The sequence below is a fragment of the Oncorhynchus mykiss genome, chromosome 17 (genome assembly GCF_013265735.2).
Source record: "Oncorhynchus mykiss isolate Arlee chromosome 17, USDA_OmykA_1.1, whole genome shotgun sequence".
NCBI lineage: Eukaryota > Metazoa > Chordata > Actinopteri > Salmoniformes > Salmonidae > Oncorhynchus > Oncorhynchus mykiss.
Genome location: NC_048581.1, coordinates 46,350,442 through 46,376,191, shown reverse-complemented (window position 1 = coordinate 46,376,191; position 25,750 = coordinate 46,350,442). Strand labels below are relative to the sequence as shown.

Here is a 25,750-nt window from a genome sequence, read left to right as displayed (position 1 = left end):
AAATCAAGTTATCCAAACGTCGTGTAGGCCTATGTTTGTACAATAAATATTATGGCTAGGCAAAACATGTAATGCCATACATTCCACGTCTTGGCCAATTCAAATCACATGAAACACTGCGTGCCACGCATCCCCCAAAAATTGGGACTAGACGAAACGTTTCAATTTGCAGTACCACAAGAAACCACCAAGGGGAGACATACATGTATAGGAATGAAAAGGAAGCAGGTTTAATTGTCTCATGGAATCCTCAACACAACATAGGAGTTGAATATTCTACAATGATACATTATTAAATACAATTACAAGTTATTCACAGCTTGCTGGCACTGAGTATCCTTACTCTTTTTCAAAGTCATTTCAATTAAATATTGAATTCTATCTTATGTAGCCTGCCAACACTTGCATTTGAAACCCACACCCCACTAACACCTTATAAATATACTCCATTTTTCATCAATAATGTTGACCCTCAAATGCAACCGTACAACATTTCCCGGGTTTCCTTTGTTGATGCAGGTCAAGTATTGGGACGTGCAAGGCAGAAGACTCATAATATACTACTATGGCAATACAAAAACACTTGCTTTGTGGTGGCTTACATTTATGAAAAAATAAACGTGTCTCTATATGACATACTGATGCCATATGTCACACGACGAACTCCACTCAAGACAATGTTTTACCATGCCAAATGTACACCATTCCAGGTGGGGGAATGAATATAAGTGACAAAATCACAAGGGGGGCATAAACAATGGAACTGGTTTCACAGCAAGCCATGTGTTGTGGGGCTACTAAGTTCACAGCAGACAAAGTAGAATTACTGCAAGGAAGTAGTGCTTCATGCAAATTGGTCCAGTTCGCATTGAGCATTATCAGCAAACAGATTTAGTGTTTAAAGTTGCTCTTTCTTTGTGATGAAATCAGGGCTTACGTTTTAAAGAGCACATGAGCAACCTAAGGTGGCCAATTCAATAATTTCATATATTGAAAATTACATTTCAATATTAGTTCATATTTGAGTCATAAAAAAAAAATGACCTTTGTTTTTCTCCGTTTCTTTTCAGTCGAATCCAATGCATCTTGGGATGAATATTTCTTGAAATAAAAATAAAAAGTCTGAAAAAGACATAGCCTAACCACAAGTGCTATTCCTGCCTTCTCTCGCCCTCATTTGACGTGTGGGTTTGTAAATGTTGCTTTACTTATTAGAAACATTTCTTATACCAGGATTAATCAGCTGATGGAACTACCTTTCGACATAAAACCGAGCGGTCACTAAAATAAATAAAACAGACAGTAAATAATAACATAAAATAGGTAGAGATGACGGGTGCGACTCAGCATCCATTTTGATTCTCTCTATGCCCCAGCAGCAAATCACATGGATACCAGATGCACTAATAATGGTCTTTGACAAGGCATACCAAGCTCCTGCAGACTCAAGCCCGAGGTCCTCAATTAATACAATGAGGGTACATGACATTACGTCAAACATCAAAGACTGGGGAAAAGAAGCACTGATTTCAAACATAAAACATTACGAATGACGCAATTTAGAGAAGGGGCCTAGCGTGATAAGGACAGGTCTGGTCTATAGGGAGCAAGGCACGGCGAATTGGTGATTCAATACGACCTGGTTACCAAGTAGTCACAAATCTAACACAAAGCCACAGTTCGTGGACTTTACCTCACTGAGCTGTAACCCTTCGATGGGAATGTAACGGACATTACCTTTACACTTAACAAAGAACATTTGCTTCTTAGCTTTGTTGCCCACGCACTCAATTACTGGGGGGATAATACTTGACTGAAGTTGTGGAAAAATCCCAGGCAGGTATTGGGAAGAATGTAATGTTTGAGCCAGAATGGAGCAGGCAGCAAGAGCCAAAATGAAGGACATGGAGGACAAACAGGAGCTGAAATGGGGGAGCAGCTTCCTCAATGAGGGCCCTCCTCACAGTTTCTCCAGAGAGAGAGAGAGAGAGCCTCCACCCCCCCCCCCTCCTCTCACTACTCTCCACTTAACCAGTCCTACTAGCACTCTCCTACTAGCTTAGCATACATCCCCTAACCTCCCCTTTCCTTTCCTTTCATCTTTTTCCTTAGGCGTTGATGGCCCTCCAGCGGTCGCTGTCGATGCTGTTGATGCTGCCCGCCCCAAAAGGACCAGAGGCCACGTCGTCCAGGTAGGCAGCCATGCCGGTGGCAGTCAGGCCGTCTATCTGAGTGCTGGAGTAGAAGGAGCCTTGCTCCAGCTGCTCCTTGCGGCCCAGACCAGATGTCGAGGTGGGGGGCAGGTGGACGTCTGCCTGGTCGTCCGGCTCGTCCACCTGGCACTTGTAGGAGAAGAGGATCTTGGGCTCTGAGCTAGAGGGAGGGAGGAGGAAGAGAGTTGAGGGAAAAAAGAGGGACAAGGAGAGAAAAAGGAGGGACAGGAAGAAAAGGAGACCGAAAAGACAGAAAAGAGATGGTATCATCAGGCAGAAGTAAAATGCAACCAAACATGTCTCATGCATTGGGGGAACCTTGCCTGTGTCTCCTGTCCTCGTTTCCTCAATTAACCTCAAAGAGCATTGGAGGACAGGATCCAAGGTCCCTCTTGGATCTCTTCCTCCAATGAGCCTTGAGAGGAATTTAGGGGGAAAAAAGGACAGGAAGCAAGGATTTGACATTTAGTAATATTTTCAGACAGCCGTAGTTTTTGGCCTTTGACCTACGTACCCGAAGAAGCCTTTGAGGAAGGTGACGTAGATGAGCGGGGCGAACACAGAGAAGTAGAGGAAGGTGGTGACGTCCACGCAGCTGTAACAAATCACAGACACACATAAACCACAGACTAACAGGGAGCTCACCGACCTAGATAAACATCATCAGGCATCAGCAGCGACTTAACGATCTCTATAGCCTAGCACCAGAATGACACGAGGCTTCAGTTAGACTACACAGAAGACATCAGAACATGGACACTAAAACACAAGCTGCTCTACTTTGAGGGAAAAGTACATTTTTAAAATGGTGCAATGCAGCCATTCTTATCAGAATAGCAAATTATTTCTGCGTAACAATAGCTCATTCATCCCTCTTCCTCTCCCCTGTAACTATTCCCCAGGTCGTTGCTGTAAATGAGAATGTGTTCTCAGTCAACTTACCTGCTTAAATAAATAAATAGTACCTTACTGAGATTGTTTTCAATTAAAATTGTCAAAAGGACACAACAAAATTGCTTCTTGGCAAAGATCAATTTCTCAAGCAAGAATGTTGCTAGGACTGTCTGGGAGTGGTCTGATTGGGGGGCGGCGACTGGAAACACTGTTATTGGCAGAAAGATTTAGAACTCTTATTGTCTTTTAACCAATTTACCGCCTGGTGATAATTTTTTATTTTTTTCAAACAGCTCTTACACTAAAAGGGAATTATCATAATTTTGACAGTATTATTCCAACCTCAGTGTGGAAATATATATTTTCTTTCTTCATTAGGATAAATCATAGATCACAGTGTGATGATTTACTTGAATCTCTGAACAGTTACTTGAATGTCCATCACTTGTTTTCCACAGTCCAGACACTCACCAGAGCCCCTCTATGATGCCGGCACACAGCAGGGCGCTGCCCAGGCCCTGGACCAGATTGAGCAGGGACAGGACAGCAGCATACACATAGAAACTCTTCTTAGCTGTGGAGGTAGGAGGCCCAAGAAGGGGTGTGAGTCAACTTTGCTGCTAACACAAGACCACTCTCCAACTCTCCACTCTCATAAAACATCAGGCAGAATAAAAATAAAAAAAACAACACAAAAAACAGCACCGTGGAACTCAACGGTTGGTATATTAGTAAATGACCCTGAAAAAAAGCCCTCTGCCATCTGTTGATAGTTTTCTGGGTGAACAAATGTCCCAATAACTCACATGGCAGGGATATCCTCTCCCTCACCGGGGTTTTGGGAAGGATGACAATCAGAGAGTACACCTGAAAGCGCAAGTACCAGTGTTAAAAGGGGTACTTCGGGAGGCCCTTCATCTACTTCCCCAGAGTCAGATGAACACCATTTTCATGATTCTGTGTCCAGTATGAAGGAAGTTAGAGGTAGGGTTGCGAGTCAATGCTAACTAGCATATGCACAATGACATGTGGGTATGTGCTAGCATGCAGAAACACATGGGTGAAATTGGTGCCTTATTGCATTACAAATAACAGGACAGCAAAATTAGAGGACCAAACGGGTGGCACAAAGACATCCAATTCTAACAATTCTCAAAACAGAAGTGATTGAAAACCCCTCTCTATTCATGTTATAAGATCAATTCCAGACAGTAGAACTATATACAATTACATTATTCTAAAAAATTACTTTGACAGCCCTCATTTGCTCTGTAACCATTTGCAGCTCACCAGGAAGAAGAAACAGGAGCTGGCCAACCAGAAGTGGCGTCCCCCGTGGCCGTAGATATTGAAATCCTCGGCGGAAAGGTGCTTGTCAGGGTACAGGATCTCCAGGGTGCCCTGAGGAAGAACCATCAGATGGTCAACACACAGGGTTCCATTAACCAGTAATTTCTTTGTTTTGTCATTTGTAAACACTTCTTATTACGGAGTTTTGGGATTATATGATCTTGTGTAAGTTTGAGAGTTGTGGGGCTGCCATGCGAGTGGTGTCCAGTCTTACCTGTGTGATGGAGTAACCCAGTGCCAGAACAGCAGTGATTGCCAGCACACGCTTTATACTGGACTTGCTCTCCAGGTGGCCTGTCAACAGAAGAAACACATTAGTGGGCATTCTTTAATTCCCCAGAGCAAAAGTGGCCCAAAACTTCTAGAATGTACGCAAGGGGTTACGTCGACTACGATACTACGAAAATGAAGAAGAAAACATTTGAATATGCAGTAAAGTAATAATGATGCTCTGTCAGCTTTATACTGTTTGACTCCACAGCAAGCTTAGCCAAATTTCCTCCCCCTCTAAGAATACCATAACTATAAACAACTTGTATATGCACTACCACGTATACAGACAGTGCATATATGACTGTGTGTGCGTGCAACTATAGTCTCATCATTGGTGACTAAGTCATTCCAAGTGTTCGTCTTACAACAGAAGTGAGACGAGCCCAGAGGGAGATGTCGTAGTTCTAGGTTTGCAGTATTACACATTGTCATTTACGTTGCACTTTTAGTATATTGCCCTTATACACATTAGCCATGTACTTCCGCATATTGTCCCAATAAAACATACTATACTTTGTATTCAGCGTGTACTTTGTAGCTTTGGTTTTAATTTCATGTGTATAGTTAGCCTGGATGTCAGTATGTTTGTGCTATCGTGTCAACTCCTTGTCATTCATTGTGATTCCAAACAAGGAGTTAACAATGATAGCACCCACAGATCTGGAATCAGGCTACTGTAAAAGAACTTTGGAGTTGAAATGTATGACATTTTATTTTCATGTTAAAATCACCAGTTGGCAACCCATCCCTTACTGGATTCATTGACACAAACAAACATTACAATGATTCATAGGGATAATTCACAGTAATAATTATTCCGGTGTTCTGTGCAAAGTGCACCGCATAAAGAATTGCAGATAAGATTATCCAAGCAATAATAACAATAAACCTAGAGCAGTAAAAACATTTATATTATTATTAGTATAATAATACAGAAAAAGGAAACATTGAAAGAGAGTTTTATGAATGAAATGTATTGCGGCGGTCATGAGAAGACATACCAAAAGCCAGTCCCAAGATAATCACACTGAGCTCAATGGCTAGCAGAAAGAAGCGGGTGATCTCCCACAGCACCTAAAGGAGAGACATTAAAAATGAGTCCAACTCAATATAGTCTCAAGAAGCCTCCTCTCCTAATCACCTTTCCTTCATCTCTGCATTTATCTGGGGGTCTGGTGGAGCAGAAACACAGATACAATCTGATACACAATTAACATGAAAGAACACAAAAATGTACTAATTAATAGGCTGGGAGCACTGCTTTCAGATCAGCTTTCTCTACCCAAATTCTGACTTTCTGAGGATCACGTCTGTTGAAATCAGTGCACACGAAGGGAAAAGAAATATCTTCATGTTATCACTAATAAAGTCACAGCATTTCTTAATACTTCATGCTCCCTACTGTTAATGACCAATAGGTCAAATAAATGTTAATTGTGTAGATAATAAACTTCAGTTAGTGCTAAATACTGCTGCTAGAATCCTGACTAGAACCCAAAAATGTGATCATATTACTCCAGTGCTAGCCTCCCTACACTGGCTTCCTGTCAAGGCAAGGGCTGATTTCAAGGTTTTACTGCTAACCTACAAAAGCATTACATGGGCTTGCTCCTACCCATCTCTCCGATTTGGTCCTGCCGCACATACCTACGGTCACAAGACGCAGGCCTCCTTACTGTCCCTAGAATTTCTAAGCAAACAGCTGGAGGCAGGGCTTTCTCCTATAGAGCTCCATTTTTATGGAATGGTCTGCCTACCCATGTGAGAGACGCAAACTCGGTCTCAACCTTTAAGTCTTTACTGAAGACTCATCTCTTCAGTAGGTCCTATGATTGAGTGTAGTCTGGCCCAGGAGTGGGAAGGTGAACGGAAAGGCTCTGGAGCAACGAACCGCCCTTGCTGTCTCTGCCTGGCCGGTTCCCCTCTATCCACTGGGATTCTCTGCCTCTAACCCTATTACAGGGGCTGAGTCACTGGCTTACTGGTGCTCTTTCATGCCGTCCCTAGGAGGGGTGCGTCACATGAGTGGGTTGAGTCACTGATGTGATCTTCCTGTCTGGATTATTATTATTATTATTACCGGCTATGAAAAGCAAACTGACATTTACTCCTGAGGTGCAGACTTGCTGCACCCTCGACAACTACTGTGATTATTATTATTTAACCATGCTGGTCATTTATGAACATTTGAACATCTTGGCCATGTTCTGTTATAATCTCCACCCGGCACAGCCAGAAGAGGACTGGCCATCCCTCATAGCCTGGTTCCTCTCTAGGTTTGGCCTTTCTCTGGAGTTTTTCCTTGCCAACGTGCTTTAACACCTGCATTGCTTGCTGTTTGGGGTTTTAGGCTGGGTTTCTGTACAGCACTTTGAGATATCAGCTGATGTACGAAGGGCTATATAAATACATTTGACTTGATAATCCACTAAGAAAGCCAATGGTCCAAAAATCACGTCTCTACCATAAGCCGTTCGAAAGTTATTGGAGTTTTTGCCAGAGAAAAGTGGTCAAAAATAAGGAAAACTACAAAGCATTGTGTCAGCGAGAACGAACGCTACCTGAGGATTACTATCCCGTTGAACTAGTCCTCTTTTCTCAAATCCGCAAGACAAAACAATATAGAGATAAAATAGATTGAGACAATGTAGAATTTTCATATTTTAGTGTACTTTTTCAAATTAACGCAAAATGAATACGCTTTTTAAAATGTATTTTCAGTCTTTTACCTTTAACTCAGATCATCAAGCTGATTTAGATTTTTTTGCAACCCTACCAGCAGAACCACCTTTGAAGACGACCACCACATGTCAAATCTTCAAGAAAGCTGCAAGAAAAGCTGCACCACTCTGTCAACAGAGCTCGGTGCCTATTATCGGAAGTATTGGGTTAAGAAATCTGATATAGTATTAATTCAATGTTAGGAAAATACCCCATTGAACAATTCAGATCACGAATAAATCCTATTCGTCTCGGTCAAATGTATTTTAGAACACAAGTGAAATTTCACCACCCAATGGAGAGTCATCGGAATCGTCCCAAACGTCACCCCATGACCTATATCAGCGGTATTCAAAGTCGAGGTCGCGACGGGAACTGCAGTGGGGTGGCCATATATGTCAAATGTTTTCATGGAAAATGTATTCATTGGTTACTTTTCATTTTGATAAGAGATGAAAATGCAATAAATTGAAGGTTATTTGTGGATGTAAAAATCTCAAATTAACCAATTTTAAGGTTGTGTCATTTGATTTGGTGTTGAGTCATGAGAAATCTTGGGTGAAAAATGTGGTTCCCATAAATTCTGGTGTGGGGGGGGGGATCCCCAATGAAACCATTTAAATACCACTGCCCTATACACAGTGTACAAAACATTAAGAACCCTTTCCTAATATTAAGCTGCACCCCCAACCTTTTGCCTTCAGAAGAGCCTCAATTCATCAGGGCATGGACTCTACAAGGTGTTAAAGCATTCCACAGGGATGCTGGCCCATGTTGACACCAATGCTTCCCACAGTTGTGTCAAGTTGGCTGGATGTCCTTTGGGTGGTGGACCATTCTTGATACACACGTGACTGTTGAGCGTGAAAACCCCAGCAGCGTTACAGTTCTTGACACAAACCAGTGCACCTGGCACCTTCTACCATACCCCATTCAAGGGTACTTACATTTTTTTTGTCTTGCCCATTCACCCTCTGAATGGAACACATACACAAGCCATGTCTCAATTGTCTCAAGGCTTAAAAATCCTTATTTAACCCATCTCCTCCCCTTCATTTACACTGATTGAAGTGGATTTAACAAGTGACATCAATAAGGGATCGCAGCTTTCACCTGGTCAGTATATGTCATGGGAAGAGCAGGTGTTGTTAATGTTTTCTCATTTTGACCAGAGCCATATGGATCCTGGTCAAAAATAGTGCACCATATAGAGAATAGGGTGCCGTTTAGGACGCAGACAGAGTGAATCTCAATGGTTTCCAGGGTGGATTAAGAAGCCATTTATAGCTGTATGTGGCTCCAAATTCAATCGATACAGCACAGCTCAATGACTGACACTATCTCACCACTACAGCTATGTTGAGGGTAACACTTTCTGAGAAGCACCTGTATGTAAATTATTTGATTTACATGCTTCCATGCATTTACACTGTCATAAGGAGTCTTGAGCGCTTACGAATGCTGAAAATTAGTCTTTTGATCTACCAGAAAAGGGAAAAAATTGTTTTACAAGATGACTCTCAGAAAAGAAAGAAGCACTCAGATGTTTGTCCTGATAGTTGCAGAAATCAATGTTTTGAGATGATAAACTTGTTAAGTCTCCTGGGTTTATATGTTTTTCTGGATTCCCAAGTCGCTCAGAGCACACATTTACATTTTTTACAGAACTTCCTTCTGTGTGTGGCATTACAAATCCAAAGCCTTTATGCATCTACAAGGGCTGTGGCAAGAAGCCTTGAGTTGTTATGAATTATTACAGCAAGTCTGTAACATGCTACAAGTGTAGGTGGTTCAGAGTGTCACCAATTATGCCCTGAACCTTTTAGCCTTACCTTGTCAATGATGGTGGCAGCACTGGATGCACTAACGGTCATGGACACTATGGCACGGGTGATTCCCACCGCTGCCACCACAAACACCTGGAAGGACATAGGTCAGACATCCATTAAAAGAGCCGGCAAGCAGGATCTCACTGGATTGTTATTATGGAAATGTATGCATTCAATTTCTGACAAGTCAACTTTCTACGTGTACATCTCGCTGTACTATTCCCAAAGCTTGAATATAAGAGGTTGCCTACCAGTATGTAGAAGGTGATGAAGATGGGGCTGGAGGTGAGCCGGATCTTGGCCCTGGCTGAGGGCAGTTTCCACATCAGGAACATGAAGAAAGCCACATTGGGAATGAGGAGCACGAGGTCCCAAAACCGAACTCTAGGAGGGAGAGTTAAAAATATATACAGTGCCTTGCGAAAGTATTCGGCCCCCTTGAACTTTGCGACCTTTTGCCACATTTCAGGCTTCAAACAAAGATATAAAACTGTATTTTTTTGTGAAGAATCAACAACAAGTGGGACACAATCATGAAGTGGAATGACATTTATTGGATATTTCAAACTTTTTTAACAAATCAAAAACTGAAAAATTGGGCGTGCAAAATTATTCAGCCCCTTTACTTTCAGTGCAGCAAACTCTCTCCAGAAGTTCAGTGAGGATCTCTGAATGATCCAATGTTGACCTAAATGACTAATGATGATAAATACAATCCACCTGTGTGTAATCAAGTCTCCGTATAAATGCACCTGCACTGTGATAGTCTCAGAGGTCCGTCAAATGCGCAGAGAGCATCATGAAGAACAAGGAACACACCAGGCAGGTCCGAGATACTGTTGTGAAGAAGTTTAAAGCCGGATTTGGATACAAAAAGATTTCCCAAGCTTTAAACATCCCAAGGAGCACTGTGCAAGCGATAATATTGAAATGGAAGGAGTATCAGACCACTGCAAATCTACCAAGACCTGGCCGTCCCTCTAAACTTTCAGCTCATACAAGGAGAAGACTGATCAGAGATGCAGCCAAGAGGCCCATGATCACTCTGGATGAACTGCAGAGATCTCTGCAGAGATCTATGGACTCTGTCCATAGGACAACAATCAGTCGTATATTGCACAAATCTGGCCTTTAAGGAAGAGTGGCAAGAAGAAAGCCATTTCTTAAAGATATCCATAAAAAGTGTTGTTTAAAGTTTGCCACAAGCCACCTGGGAGACATACCAAACATGTGGAAGAAGGTGCTCTGGTCAGATGAAACCAAAATTGAACTTTTTGGCAACAATGCAAAACATTATGTTTGGCGTAAAAGCAACACAGCTGAACACACCATCCCCACTGTCAAACATGGTGGTGGCAGCATCATGGTTTGGGCCTGCTTTTCTTCAGCAGGGACAGGGAAGATGGTTAAAATTGATGGGAAGATGGATGGAGCCAAATACAGGACCATTCTGGAAGAAAACCTGATGGAGTCTGCAAAAGACCTGAGACTGGGACGGAGATTTGTCTTCCAACAAGACAATGATCCAAAACATAAAGCAAAATCTACAATGGAATGGTTAAAAAATAAACATATCCAGGTGTTAGAATGGCCAAGTCAAAGTTCAGACCTGAATCCAATCGAGAATCTGTGGAAAGAACTGAAAACTGCTGTTCACAAATGCTCTCCATCCAACCTCACTGAGCTCGAGCTGTTTTGCAAGGAGGAATGGGAAATGTGCAAAACTGATAGAGACATACCCCAAGCGACTTACAGCTGTAATCGCAGCAAAAGGTGGCGCTACAAAGTATTAACTTAAGGGGGCTGAATAATTTTGCACGCCCAATTTTTCAGTTTTTGATTTGTTAAAAAAAGTTTGAAATATCCAATAAATGTCGTTCCACTTGATGATTGTGTCCCACTTGTTGTTGATTCTTCACAAAAAAATACAGTTTTATATCTTTATGTTTGAAGCCTGAAATGTGGCAAAAGGTCGCAAAGTTGAAGGGGGCCGAATACTTTCGCAAGGCACTGTATATGTTATTTTACCAGGTAAGTTGACTCAGAACACATTCTCATTTACAGCAATGACCTGGGGAATAGTTACAGGGGAAATGAGGGGGATGAAAGAGCCAATTGGAAGCTGGGGTTGATGGTATGAGGACCACAGTGGTAATTCAGCCAGGACACTGGGGTTAACACCCCTACTCTTACAATAAGTGCCACAGGATCTTTAATGACCACAGAGTCAGGATTCCCACTTAACGTCCCATCATAAAGACAGCACCCTACACAGGGCAATGTCCCCAATTACTGCCCTGTGGCAGTGGGGTATTGTTTTTTTAGACCAGAGGAAAGAGTGCCTCCTACTGGCCTTCAAACACATTCTTCCAGCAGCATCTGGTCTCCCATCCTGGGACTGACCAGAATCATCCTTGCTTTGCGTCAGAGGTACACTAGCAGTGGGATGCAGGGTGGTATGCTGCTGGCCTGCACGGTTGTACGCGAGAGACATTGACAAAAAAATCATGAAGACGTGAAACTCAACCCTCGTTTTAGACCAATCCGAACCACTGTTACCTGCTGTATATAGCCATTAGTTCAAAAGAGGTAGTGTTATTCTTGTTACGCTACACCAGTCGTCATAACCACACTAAACACAGAACTGAACAGATCCAGGAATGTGAATGACAAAGTGTTTCAAAACGTAGAATTGAGATAATGCAAGACGTTCAAAAGATGCACAGCAAACACAGTCCTATCTGGCTTACCTCGACTCGCCAATGTCCTCGTATAGGACCTGGAGACATCTGTGAGGCTTGGTGATGTTGGCCTCAAACTCTGTTTGCCAGGTTGGAATTGCTGATGTGTTCTCCACATAAGTTGGGAATATGCTGCCATTGTATTGTGCAAACCTCACCACTGCAGTCACGGTGTCAAGCATAATGTACTCAAGGCCTAGGGGCAAATGTTATAACTTCAGTAATGTGGATGTTACCAAGTAAACAATACATAATAGTTATTCCAGCTCAGTACACAGCTGTTTGCTTATTTCCCAACATTGGTAACTATGAGCTAACGTTAGCTAGATAAGAGAAAATACCGGGGTACTAGCTCTAGTCTGTGCACTTGATACTTTCAAGACAACCGAGATCAAAACATTAACATCGGTTATATTCAGGTCGTTAAAGTTCGAACTCTAGAAGAGTTCTACCGTGTTTCCGACTTGATATTCCGAAATGAATGACATTTCAAAACGATGTATTTTTTTTGTGAGTTCCAAGTTGTTTTGAACGCGGCATCTGTCTGTTCAAACATCTTCCACGTCAGGTAAATTTAACGTTACGTAACCGTGACAGTGTCACGCAGCTTGTGTACAACAAAATCAGGCCAGCTAGCTAACGTTAGCTTCCAGCTAGCTGCAATAACGTTATAGAATATATAGATAGTCGATGCTATGTAAGTGCCACGGCTGAGTGGCTCACATGTTGAATATCAAAACAAACATCACCGTGCCAGGGCAAGGCTGGCAGGGAGATGTAGTTAACAAGCCAGCATTGCAACGTTTCGACAGCTTGACAACAAACATAATGTTAGATAGCTACGGGCTAGCTCTAGCTAACAATGGTCTTAAGGTTACCGTTTCAGTAGTATCGAATTCAAGGGCAAGTTGTATATTCTTCAGCACTTTTCACGGACAATACTTTTGGTGCAAGCAACATAACTAGCTAACCTATCATACTGTTGTCTACTGTTTAATTAATAATTTATCCAAGCTAGCTAGTCACCTGACAAACCGGATTTTAATTTCGATATCAATCTTTGCGCATGTGCATCAGAGGGAGGTATGACGATATCCGTGTGCTACAGTTTAGGGATGGGGTAAACACTGGGCTAATTCAACATTGCAGCCGAGAGTGAAAGAGACTGCCGACTGACTGATCTGAAAGTCACCTTGCATCATAAATAACGACATCAATTACTTGTAGGTCAGACAGTCATGATACATCACGGTTTTGATGATCTCGAACACGGCCACTCACGTCACTGCATTTAGATATTGATGTGAGTTTTTCCAAGCATGTTAGGAAGGAGACTGAGATTAAGGTTAGGAAAATGCTTCTGACCTGCTACGAAAAATACGTTATATCGAAGTGCCCTAAAAAAAATATTTTAAAAATATAGCAATTAATAGTAGTTATAACTAATATTCAAAATCAAATAAAATGTATTGGTCACATACACGTGTTTAGCAGATGTTATTGCGGTGTAGCGAAATGCTTGTGCTTCTATCTCCGACAGTGCAGTAATATCTAACAATAATATCTAACAGTTCCACAACATATACCCCAAAAACACGTAAATCTAAGTAAGGAATGGATTAAGAAAATATACATATATGTCAGAGCGGCATTGGGCTAAGATACAGTGGCATAGCATAGAATACAGTATTTACACACAATTAAAGTGACTAACATACCGTAGAATAGTATAGAGTACAGTTAATACATGTGAGATGAGTAATGCAAGATGCAGAGCCATTATTAAAGTGTCTAGTGATCCATTTCTAAAAGTGGCCAGTGATTCCTAATCTATGTCTATAGGCAGCGACCTCTGATGTGCTAGTGATGGCTGTTTAGCAGTCTGATGGCTTTGAGATAGAAGCTGTTTTTCAGTCTCTCGGTCCCAGGTTTGATGCACCTGTACTGACCTCGCCTTCTGGATGATCGCAGGGTGAACAGGCAGTGGCTTCTGTGGTTGATGTCCTTGATGATCTTTTTGGCCTTCCTATGGCATCGGGTGCTGTAGGTGTCCAGGAGGGCAGGAAGTTTGCAACCGGTAATGGGTTGGGCAGACCGCACTACCCTCTGGAGAGCTTTGCGTTTGTGGGCGGTACAGTTGCCGTACCAGGCGGTGATACAGACCGACAAGATGCTCTCGATTGTACATCTGTAAAAGTAAGGGTTTTAGGTGTTAAGACAAATTTCTTTAGCCTCCTGAGGTTGAAGAGGCGCTGTTGCTGTTGTGCCTTCTTCACCACACTACCTGTGTGGGTGGACCATTTCAGTTAGTCAGTGATGTGTACGCCGATGAACTTGAAGCTTTCTACCTTCTCCACTGTGGTCCCATCGATGTAACCAGTAATATGTAATACTTTACAATTCTTATTACATATAAACAATTTAGGTTGGCATTAATTTATCTTGTATATATGAAGACAAACCCTAACTATTACTGCATTCAATACATTGTAGCACTCCATGCCAGGGGTCCCATCGGTATCTGTTTGACACAGGAGAATTACCGCCCCCTCTTATTGAAGCCATGAATGTTCATGGCCGACCACATACAGCAGGCATTGGATTCTTTCCTCTGCCCAGACGTTGCTGCCCCATGCCAGATTGTACAACGCCTGGATAGGTATGTAATGATAGTTATTTGAAGTATCAGCTTCAATAACCACATCATATGTTATAACAATCTGTCAGTCGATGAGTCGATGATGTAGCACATTGGTTGATGCATGCAACATCTGAGCAGGGGAACTTGACCTGCGTTTGCTGAAAACAGGATTCCCCATTAAAGTGAATTGCTTCTAATACACCAGATGTATGTCCTTGAACCGATTATTTTAAAATCGCTCACAGAATAAGTTATAAGGTTATTTTAGTTGCTAATGGCAGCCTGCAGTACCCCCAGCCTTCAACTTGAGTTACTCAATGAGAAGGGGCAACACTTGATCTAGCCTGCAAAGTCACTTCCTGGAGTTGCTCAAACTGCACATGTTATCAGAGAGGAAGAGGCAATGCGAGAGGACCATGTGAGAGGGTTTATTCCCTCCAAAATCTGTCCAAACACAATCAAGACATCTTTGTTTTTCGTATTAATTTGGAAAATATTCTAGAATTATTCTTTAACTTTGGAAATGTGGAGTTGGTTGTGTAGATCGGTAGGAAAAATGTGAAATGTATTCTCTTCGGAGATTTAATTTTAAGGCAACAAAATGTGAAGACTGTGTAGGCTTTTACTAGCAACTGTATACAGTCATTGGTTTGACGTATCATCAATTTATTGTCCCAAACCGTTTCTTTATTGACAAAAACATACATTCATTGAAGAACAAGGGCATATTTGTTGGAGATTTGTAAATCATGTTGGGAAATCAATATATTTGGTCATTTCAATGAGGCCTACGCTACCAAAGGGTCATGTGTCATTCGATGTAAACCAGAACTCTTTCTCTTTACTGTCATTCACAGACCAAAACACCTCTGTTCCCACAAACACTTGAAACACAATTACATGTAAATAACAAAAAAGTTTGATATGAATACAGGATTAATAAAAACAAGAGTCAATGTAATCTTGTATGTGGTTCTCTTTTGTTCCAATGACAGTTCAGGAGCATACTTTTATGTGTGCCTTCGGTTGGCCTGACATCATCCTATAGGCCAGATGCACCGGCTCATTGAGGTTCGCCTTAAAGGTATACACGTGAGTCTTCCCACTGCATTGGCTGATGTTATAGCTCAACGTGATCTCCAGTCTGTGTACTGCCAGGGTTCTCTTCAGGGGGATGTCATGGCTCTGCTCGAAGGCCCTCAGCAGGTTGTTGAACCACATCAGGCACCAGGAGCCCTGGCTGCTCTCCAGGGCGCTTGTTAGCCCGCTGCGTGCTACCGCCTCGCTGTAGCACACCCCAATTATCCACAGAGAATATCCGTCCAGCTCCACCTCCCAGCGATGCTCGCCTCCCCAAAAGCTCTGAGTGCTCAGAACCTGGAGGAAGCTACTGAACCTTGTTGGCAGGGCCGGGTAGGGCTGCTTTTTGGTGCTGAAGGTCACCGTCTTCAGGTCCTCTGACAGGACCAGGCTGGGGTGGGCCGTGTCTAGGTCAAAGGTCACCTCTGAGGGGTTGAGGACGCAGCGCAGAGAGCGCTGAGCCGCCCCGACTCCTGCCCTTAACTCCGCACTCCTCCGTTCCAGCTCAGCGCAAGCACGGCCCGGGTTCACTTTTGACTTGTTGTCCAACTCTAGAGGTTTCTGGACCATCAGCCTCATGATGTGCGGTTGTTCCGCCTGAAGCCCGTCACTGAACACCCCACTGTCTTGGTCGGTCAGGAGTGATTTGGCTCGGAGCTGGGCCTCCCTCAACTTCTCCCTGAGCTCAGAGGCTTGGCACACACGTCCGCCCATGCTCTCCTCACTGGGACGCAGTTCCATCTCGATCAACTCCGTCATCCCACTAACATAGTTGAGAGTCAGCTCCGTCATCTGCTCTAGCAGCTTGGCCGCCCTTTTTCTCAACAGGGCATTGGTGGTCCTGACCTCGGCCTCCCTCGCCTCCTCCTCCCTCAGTCGGTCCTCAGCCAACTGAAGCCTCAGCGTCAGCTCCGTTACCTGAGATGCTAATAGTAGTTTAGACTTGTCCATCATCGCCGTCTCCGTCTCGGTCCTTACATCCACCAGCAGTTCTTCCTTCTGAGGAGTAGGGGACACTGCAGACGTATCTCCCAAGCCTGTCTCAGATGCCTCCTTCCCTGTATGATGTGGCTCCTGTTGCTCTATGTCTAATAGACACTCAGACGTCTCATCATTGCTCTGGTCAGGTGACACTACCCCTTGGTGGCAATCACCACCATCTCCATCTGTGACGGAGCTGACCTTTCCTGCAGTGGTGGCTTCGTAGCTCTCGATGATGCTGCACATCTTGAAGTTATTCCCAAGGGCCTGGGAGACCTGGAACTCAACCTGGCACTCAGGGCAGAAGTGGCTGGCCATGTCAGTGTCCATGTACTTCCCAAGGCAGGCCAAGCAGTAGACATGGCCGCAGGGCAGGGACTTGGGGTCAGAGAGGAGTTGCAGACAGATAGGGCAGCTCAGGTCCAGCAGCAAGGGTCCTTCAGTCTCACACAGTGACATGTTGGCAGGCTCTAGAATGCACAATAAAAAAGCAACAAAAAAGAGTTGTAACAACAACAGAAAAGACTAGGACAAAACATGGAAGGAGAGTAACCTCATGGAAGGAGAGTAACCTCATGGAAGGTGAGTAACCGCAAAAGAAATTCAAATGAATTCAAGTAACTTTGCAAGCAATTAAGAGTGTACACAGTTGAAGTCGGAAGTTTACATACACCTTAGCCAAATACATTTAAACTCAGTTTTTCACAATTCCTGACAATTAATCCAAGTAAAAATTCCCTGTCTTAGGTCATTTATGATCACCACTTTATTTTAAGAATGTGAAATGTCAGAATAATAGTAGAGAGAATGATTTATTTCACATTAAAAACATTTCATCACATTCCCAGTGGGTCAGAAGTTTACATAAACTCAATTAGTATTTGGTAATATTGCCTTTAAATAGTTTAACTTGGGTCAAACGTTTCGGGTAGCCTTCCACAAGCTTCCCACAATAAGTTGGGTGAATTTTGGCCCATTCCTCCTGACAGCTGGTGTAACTGAGTCAGGTTTGTAGGCCTCCTTGCTAACAGGCGCTTTTTCAGTTCTACCCACACATTTTCTATAGGATTGAGGTTAGGGCTTTGTGATGGCCACTCCAATACCTTGACTTTGTTGTCGTAAAGCCATTTTGCCACAACTTTGGAAGTATGCTTGGGGTTATTGTCCATTTGGAAGACCCATTTGCAACCAAGCTTTAACTTCCTGACTGATGTTGCTTCAATATATCCACGTAATTTTCCTCCCTCATGATGCAATCTATTTTGTGAAGTGCACCAGTCCCTCCTGCAGCAAAGCACAATAACAACATGATGCTGCCACCCCCGTGCTTCACGGTTGGGATGGTGTTCTTCGGCTTACAAGCCTCCCCTTTTTCCCTCCAAACATAGGAGGAAAAAGGGTCATTATGGCCAAACAGTTCTATTTTTGTTTCATCAGACGAGACGACATTTCTCCAAAAAGCACGATCTTTGTCCCCATGTGCAGTTACCAACCGTAGTCTGGCTTTTTTTATGGCTTCTTCCTTGCTGAGTGGCATTTCAGGTTATGTTGATGTAGGACTCGTTTTACTGTGGATATAGATACTTTTGTACCTGTTTCCTCCAGCATCTTCACAAGGTCCTTTGCTGTTGTTCTGGGACTGATTTGCACTTTTCGCACCAAAGTATGTTCATCTCTAGGAGACAGAACGTGTCTCATTCTTGGGCGGTATGACGGCTGCGTGGTCCCATGGTGTTTATACTTGCGTACTATTGTTTGTACAGATGAACGTGGTACCTTCAGGCATTTGGAAATTGCTCCCTTGGATGGATCAGACTTGTGGAGGTCTACATTTTTTTTTCTGAGGTCTTGGCTAATTTCTTTTGATTTTCCCATGATGTCAAGCAAAGAGGCACTGAGTTTTAAGGTAGGCCTTGAAATGCATCCACAGCTACACCTCCAATTTACTCAAATGATGTCAATCAGCCTATCAAAGGCTTCTAAAGCCATGACATAATTTCCTGGAATTTTCCAAGCTGTTTCAAGGCACAGTCAACTTAGTGTATGTAAACGTCTGACCCACTGGAATTGTGATACAGTGAATTATAAGTGAAATAATCTGTCTGTAAACAATAGTTGGAAAAATGTCTTGTGTCATGCACAAAGTAGATGTCCTAACCGACTTGCCAAAACTATAGTTTGTTAACAAGAAATGTGTGGAGTGGTTGAAAAACGAGTTTTAATGACTCCAACCTATGTGTATGTTAACTTCCGACTTCAATTGTAGTTATTTCTTATTTTTAATTACGTTTTACACTGAGTGCACAAAACATTAGGAACACCTGCTCTTTCCATGCCATCGACTGACCAAGTGAATCCTGGGATGCAACTTAATATTATGAAGGTGTTCTTAATGTTTTGTACACTCAGAGTAAATATTTCAATACAATAGAAGGAGACCTCAATGTGTGAGTGTATCCCATGTCAGAGTATGTGTTTGGAGGGGCAAAACCTGATTTATGTGTGTTGTTACATTACTCAGGATTATTAAAGAAAGCCTACCGAGTACATCTTTAATCATTTCAGGTTAATCTAACAGAGAGAGCGGTGCTGAGGAGTATTCCTGTCAGTAATAAAGCCCTTTTCTGGGGAAAAACAAATTTTGATTGGCTGCGCCCCTGCCCAGTCATGTGAAATCCATAGATTAGGGCCTAATTTCTTTCTTTCAATTGGCTGATTTCCTTCTAAGAACTGTACTTCAGTAAAATCTTTGAAATTGTTGCATGTTGCGTTTATGTTTTTGTTCAGTATATATTAGTACATCCTCTTGTAGAGTAGGCCTAATTATATTGAGTGCATGTGTCAACTCTATTCATTTGACTTGAACTAGTCTAGAAATGCAACAAATCTTACCCAAAGCATGTCATCTAGTTCTTCTGAGAGTGAGGTATAGTCTATATTTATTCATAATTAATAAAGAAAGTCAGCAATGTTTATGCTTTGGAAATCTAAAAACAATATTCTAATTGTTGATTGAGTGACTAAGCTAAACTCTGGCAACATGTCAGATGACCTCACCACAAAATGTATTGTCCCTTATCAGGCTCAAGGTCCAATATGGGTTTAGCATATGAGGGGCGTTGCAATGGGATAACACGATTAGCCTGGGTACCAGACTGTTTAGCTATCATTCCACTCCTTGTCATGCTTAAAGTTTGGCGAGACAATTCCATCAGGAGTTGGCAAGAGAGCAGAAACAGACTGGCACCCAAGCTAAGTTTAAACTCCCTGTGATCTCGCTCTCTTTCGCTCCAGCTGTCTTGACATCTGAATGCTCGGCTATGAAAAGCCACCTGACTTTTAATCCTGAGATGCTGACTTGTTGCACCCTCCATAACTCTTTGGGGGTTTAGGCTGAGTTTCTGTATAAGCACTTTGTGACGTCTGCTGTTGTAAAAAGGGGTTTATAAGTACATGTGATTGATTGAATAGTAATGGCGTATTTTTGTAGGCACGAACGGAGGGTAACTCTCGTTGGCCAAAGCCTATGGGGAAATGAATTGTTTTTTTGGAGGGTTTTTGGATAAAAGCTGGAAATAAGGTCTGTGGTAAACACAGGCTTAGAAGATCTTGTACATTTTGTTCTATGAGGTCATCATCATCAGCTCACATCACTTTGTGAATTGTGGATCATTTATGTAATAAAAACAAGCACATAAAGGCTTCATAATTCATAAAGGTTAACTCTTTGATTTTATCTCATAGAACAAAATGCATCAGATCTCCTTACTTATCCAAAACCCCCATTAATTTACCCTTTAGGAATGGCCAATGAACCAGAGGTAACCTATTTCTGGCGTTTAGACAGGCAGCCCAATTCTGATATTTTTTTCACTAATTGGTCTTTTGACCAATTAGATCAGCTCTGAAAAAGATCTGATGTCATTGGTCAAAAGACCAATTTGTGGAAAAAAAGATCAGAATTGGGCTGCCTGTCTAAACCCTGCCTATGCAGCATCAATTAACCAAAACAAAAGTTTGACTTACCTACAATCCTGTTGTTTGGTAGTGATGACTGAATTTATAATGCAATATGTGTTTTCTCACACGCAATGCGTAGGAATTTTTGGATTGGCAGGTGAGGAACTGTCATGTTCAGAGCACGTATTTTGAATGACAGCGCATAAATCCCATGTAGATTGTTAGGCCTGAAGGTTAAATAATGTATAGTTGTCTTAAATTAGCCATAGCCTACTTCTACCAAGTGCCAGCCTGTCCATGACGATAAGAAATATTTGCCTACTTCCTGATATGTTGCACGTTACCTGGGCGTTCACATTGAGTCATAAAATCGAGAACAGTCATATTCTCTATTACTAAGTAGGCTAAATATAGAGGTCCATCACCATGGGTGAAATGCAACTGGGTCGTTCCACGAATATAGTACATTTTTGGTATATATAAAAATATATATATATATACTCATTTTATCATTCTGTCAAGACCACAATAACAAAAACATTACAAAAAAACGTTTTTTCTCTCCAGTGAATGAACAATGGACACGGACTGGGGCTGCTTCCTTGTGGGGCTACAGCACATTGAATCCCTACATGGGCAAAATATGGCAATATAAGTTGGATGCCATTTCCCTACAACTTTTTTTTTTTTTACTACTGCTAAGGAGAGATGGCCAGTCCCATATGGGCTTCTACACAATAGCTTTTCTCTTCTTCTTTGTTTTGATGAGTGTCCCCCTTCGTTTAAGGCAGGCTATTTAATTTATCTCCCAGGGAGGACTTGGCCTACAGGTCACAATGAATAATTGCGAAGAGAGGGCTAGGAAGAGGAAGGGGGGGTGGGGGGAGTGAACAATGGGTGAGTTTCCCTGTGGGTTCTGCTTTTTGTTACACATCAATGGGCTTATCACCACTAAAGAGAAGAATTATATCATTAATATAACATTCCTTTCTGAAAAAAATGTAAACGCTGGCTATTCTCTCTTGGAACTGGAAAGGCCCTGCATTGTCCTATCAAACGTTCCAGCAGTCTTGATATCCTAGCAAGAAACTATATTGCTCCAATAAACACACCTGCTCCACAAGGACGCACATAGAATGCAGAACCATTTGTACAAACTGGATGCTTTTTTCCCATCAGCCCCCAAACACAACTAAAGGTGTATCATAATAATACATAAAAAAAACACTAAATCACCATCTACGGGTAAAGGCAAAGACCAACAAGGCACAATCACTTTCCTTAAATGTATCCAGAATGGAAAGACAATGTGTATGCCCCAAATGCATAAAATCCTATGTTTTTTTGATTCTCTGAACAGCATATTGTTAGAATTAACTGAATTCCATCTGGTTATTGGGACAGACATGAATGACATTACAATCCACATGCAACCAAGGCTCTCCAATATATACTCTGATTACAACCTCATTTTTACCTGGCGAGCACATAATCCAAAAGCAAACAAGTACACTTTCTACTCAAATAGGCATAAAACATTCTCACAAATGTAAAGTGTTGGTCCCATGTTTCATGAGCTTAAATAAACATTCCCAGATAATCTGTTCACTTGACAGGTGTGGCATATCAAGAAGCTGATTAAACAGTGTGATCATTACACAGGTGCACCTTGTGCTTGGGACAATAAAGGCCACTCTAAGATGTGAAGTTTTGTCACACAACACAATGCCACAGATGTCTCAAGTTTTGAGGGAGTGTGCAATTGGCATGCTGATTGCAGGAATGTCCACCAGAGCTGTTGCCAGAGAATTGAATGTTCATTTCTTTCTACCATAAGCCGCTTCCAATGATGTTTTGGAGAATTTGGCAGTGCATCCAACCGGCCTCACAACCACAGACTACGTGTAACCATGCCGGCTGTCCAGGAGAGACAAGCACCCGAACAGCTGATGAAACTGTGGGTGTGCACAACCGAAGAATGTCTGTGCAAACTGTCAGAAACTGTCCCAGGGAAGCTCATCTGTGTGCTTGTCATCCTCACTAGGGTCTTGACCTGACGGCAGTTTGGTGTCATAACCAATATCAGTTGGTAAATGCTAACCTTTGGTGGCCATTAGCACGCTGGGGAAGTGTGATCTTCGCGGATGAATCCTGGTTTCAACTGTACCGGAAAGATGGCAGACAGTGTGTATGGCGTCATGTGGGCGAGCGATTTTCTGATATCAACATTGTGAACAGAATGCCCTATGGTGGCGGTGGTGTTATGGTATGGGCAGGCATAAGCTATGTACAACGAACACAATTGCATTTTATCAATGGCAATTTGAATGCACAGAGATACCGTTATGAGATCCTGAGGTCCATTGTCGTGCCATTCATCCGCCGCCATCACCTCATGTTTCAGCGATAATGCACAGCCCCATGTCTGTACACAATTCCTGGAAGCTGAAAATGTCCCAGTTCTTCCAAGGGCTGCATTCTCATCAGACGTGTCACTCATTGGGCATGTTTGGGATGCTCTGGATTGATGTGTATGACAGCATGTTCCAGTTTCGGCCAATTTCCAGCAACTTAGCACTAGGGTTGAATGGCGGGAACCCGGTTACCAAGATTTACCGGGATTTACTTCTCAAAACCACTCCCTTTACCCGGGATGAATAACTGCAAGAACCGTTAAATTATAATACATTATTAATATGAACAGCATGGCGTGAAATGGAACTGTTAAATTATATTTGATGTGTAAATATGAGATTACACAGTCGTCCGGAACAGCTGGTGCTCTCATTAAAGAAGAAATCTTCGTCCAGTTCGAGATGAGCAATCGCTGTTCTGATATCCAGAAGCTCTTTTCGGTCATAAGAGAGGGTAGCAGCAACATTATGTACAGAATAAGTTACAAACAATGTGAAAAAAAACACACAAAATAGCACAGTTGGTTAGGAGCCCTTAAAACGGAAGACATCCCCTCCCTCCTGGTTTTCATGGGTATGATACCATTCTGTTCACTCCATTCCATCCATTCCACTCAATTCCAGCCATTATTATGAGCCGTTCTCCCCTCAGCAGCTTCCACTGATGTCGACCTGTCATCTGTCTCATCATGGTAACTTTTTTTTATTATGACAGGTAGGCCTACATTCGCTGCAGCATAGCCTATGCTACAGTAATATAAAGACAGAATGCACATTTAATTTACCTATCTCCATCTGGTTTTCGGGGTCACCTTGTTTTTTAATTATAAAGATTTTTTTTTTTAAATTACAGCTGCATAGTTATAAAACAGCCTATTACTCAAATATCGTTGCTTTAAATCAGTGCATTCGCTAGCACTCTCTCGCAGTCTCTCTCCATCAACTAAATTCAAATTGCATCCAAAATAGATCCTGTTCTAAATTTATATATAGCCCTTTAAATAGATGTCTATGCCTACCTCTTTCAGGTAATACATTCAATGCAGTATTAGCCTTATATTTAGATAATTCATGATGGTTTATGCAGAATAAGCTTCTAATTTATAGCCTCTGTCTCTTGAGCAATACCTGTGCTCTGCTGGCCTCTCCTTAAATAACGCTCCTTAGCTCTTGGAGTACCATGCAGGAAAAGCTGGACTAGAATAGCTTGCTGGGCATTTCTTATACCAATAGACTATTCCAAGAAGGACCCAAGCAGTTTTTTGCTGAACGTTATATACAGCAGCCAATAAAACTCACGGGTAGTTTGAAAGAAGAGTGAACGGGCGCCATGACGGTAGGCTATAGCAGTTATTTATTCAGAACCATAACCGCTCAATCTTCGTAAGGGAAGCGAATGCGGTCTGCATCTGATTCTAGTCCTACATTATTCAAGGACGTCAATAGAATGATGAAGATAATGACAACGAAACCGTTGAAAGCAAGGATGGAAGGAGGCAACAATAGAGAAAGAGGTAGGCTAATAACATTAGGGGAAATACTATGAAAGGTATACAGTATATGCGTCAGCCTACTAATTATACAAATAGGCCCTATGATATTTCAACATGTAAATCAAATTCACTAGCCTATACATGTAACTTTCCAGGCCGCATGTGCTGCACCAGAATCGCATGTATCTTCCCCTTTATCATGATTTGAACGATGTGCGTAATTCCAGTCCGTATAATACAGTTCACACTCAAAAAGATTTGCTTACTGGAGCTAGTTTTATTTATTTACCCAAGAGAGCATATAGTTAGCTACATCCATGGCCTTTTATGTTGTGTTTTTCTGTCGCGCTGAATGTGCAGTAGCCTATATCAAATACAGTATGTATTGTATAACGGCACTATCATTTGGACTTAGACTCATTAAATGTTAACGTAGAGCTCATAAAATGTATTTCTACTGAACAAAAATGCAAACGCAACATGCAACAAAATATTTGACTGAGTTACAGTTTATATAAGCAAATCAGTCAATTTATATAAATTCATTAGGCCCCAATCTATGATTTTCACATGTTGGGGCAGGGGCGCAGCCATGGGTGGGCTTGTGAGGGCATAGGACCATCCACTTGGGGGCCCACCCATTGCAGAACCAGGCCCAGCCAATCAACATATGCTTTTTTTCCACACAAAAGGGCTTTATTGCAGACCGAAATACTCCTCAGTTTCATCAGCTGCTGATCTCAGACTATCCCGCAGGTGAAGAAACCGGACGTGGAGGCCCTGGGCTGGCGTGGTTACACGTGGTCAGCGGTTGTGAGGCTGGTTGGATGTACTACCAAATTCTCTAAAATGACATTGGAGGAGACGATGGTAGATAAATAAACATACAATTCTCTGGCAACAGCTCTGGTGGACATTCTTGCTGTCAGCATGCCAATTTCACTGTCCTTCAAAACTTGAGACATCTGTGGCATTGTGTTGTGTGACAAAACTGCACATTTTAGTGGCCTTTTATTGTTGCCAGCACAAGGTGCACCTGTTTAATGATCATGCTGTTTAATCAGCTTCTTGATATGTCACACCTGTCAGGAGGATGAATTATCTTGGCAAAGGACAAATGCTCACTAATAGGAATGCAAACAAATTTGCGCACATATATA

At 42.2% G+C, this 25,750-nt stretch overlaps 2 protein-coding genes across 3 annotated transcripts; both read right to left on the bottom strand.

The window, feature by feature from the left end:
- Positions 1 to 204: 204 nt before the first annotated feature.
- tpra1 (transmembrane protein, adipocyte asscociated 1) lies at positions 205 to 13,160 on the bottom strand. Its single transcript, XM_021568611.2, has 11 exons — positions 12,900 to 13,160; positions 12,031 to 12,217; positions 9,532 to 9,664; positions 9,284 to 9,370; positions 5,732 to 5,804; positions 4,672 to 4,751; positions 4,398 to 4,508; positions 3,914 to 3,974; positions 3,579 to 3,681; positions 2,728 to 2,808; positions 205 to 2,373 (listed from the first exon to the last, which is right to left on the bottom strand). The coding sequence occupies exons 2-11, from the start codon at positions 12,201 to 12,203 to the stop codon at positions 2,109 to 2,111; spliced, it is 1,167 nt and encodes a 388-aa protein (XP_021424286.2). The 5' UTR covers positions 12,204 to 12,217; positions 12,900 to 13,160; the 3' UTR covers positions 205 to 2,108.
- Positions 13,161 to 15,157: 1,997 nt separating this feature from the next.
- LOC110493973 (E3 ubiquitin-protein ligase TRIM39-like) lies at positions 15,158 to 22,262 on the bottom strand. 2 transcript variants are annotated; one of them, XM_021568609.2, is made up of 2 exons: positions 22,161 to 22,262; positions 15,158 to 17,193 (listed from the first exon to the last, which is right to left on the bottom strand). In XM_021568609.2, exons 1-2 carry the CDS (start codon positions 22,171 to 22,173, stop codon positions 15,659 to 15,661), a joined length of 1,548 nt encoding a protein of 515 aa, XP_021424284.2. In that variant the 5' UTR covers positions 22,174 to 22,262; the 3' UTR covers positions 15,158 to 15,658. The 2 variants fall into 2 exon arrangements, with proteins under 2 accessions (XP_021424284.2, XP_021424285.2); XM_021568610.2 differs by lacking the exon at positions 22,161 to 22,262 and adding an exon at positions 20,750 to 21,406.
- Positions 22,263 to 25,750: the final 3,488 nt, after the last annotated feature.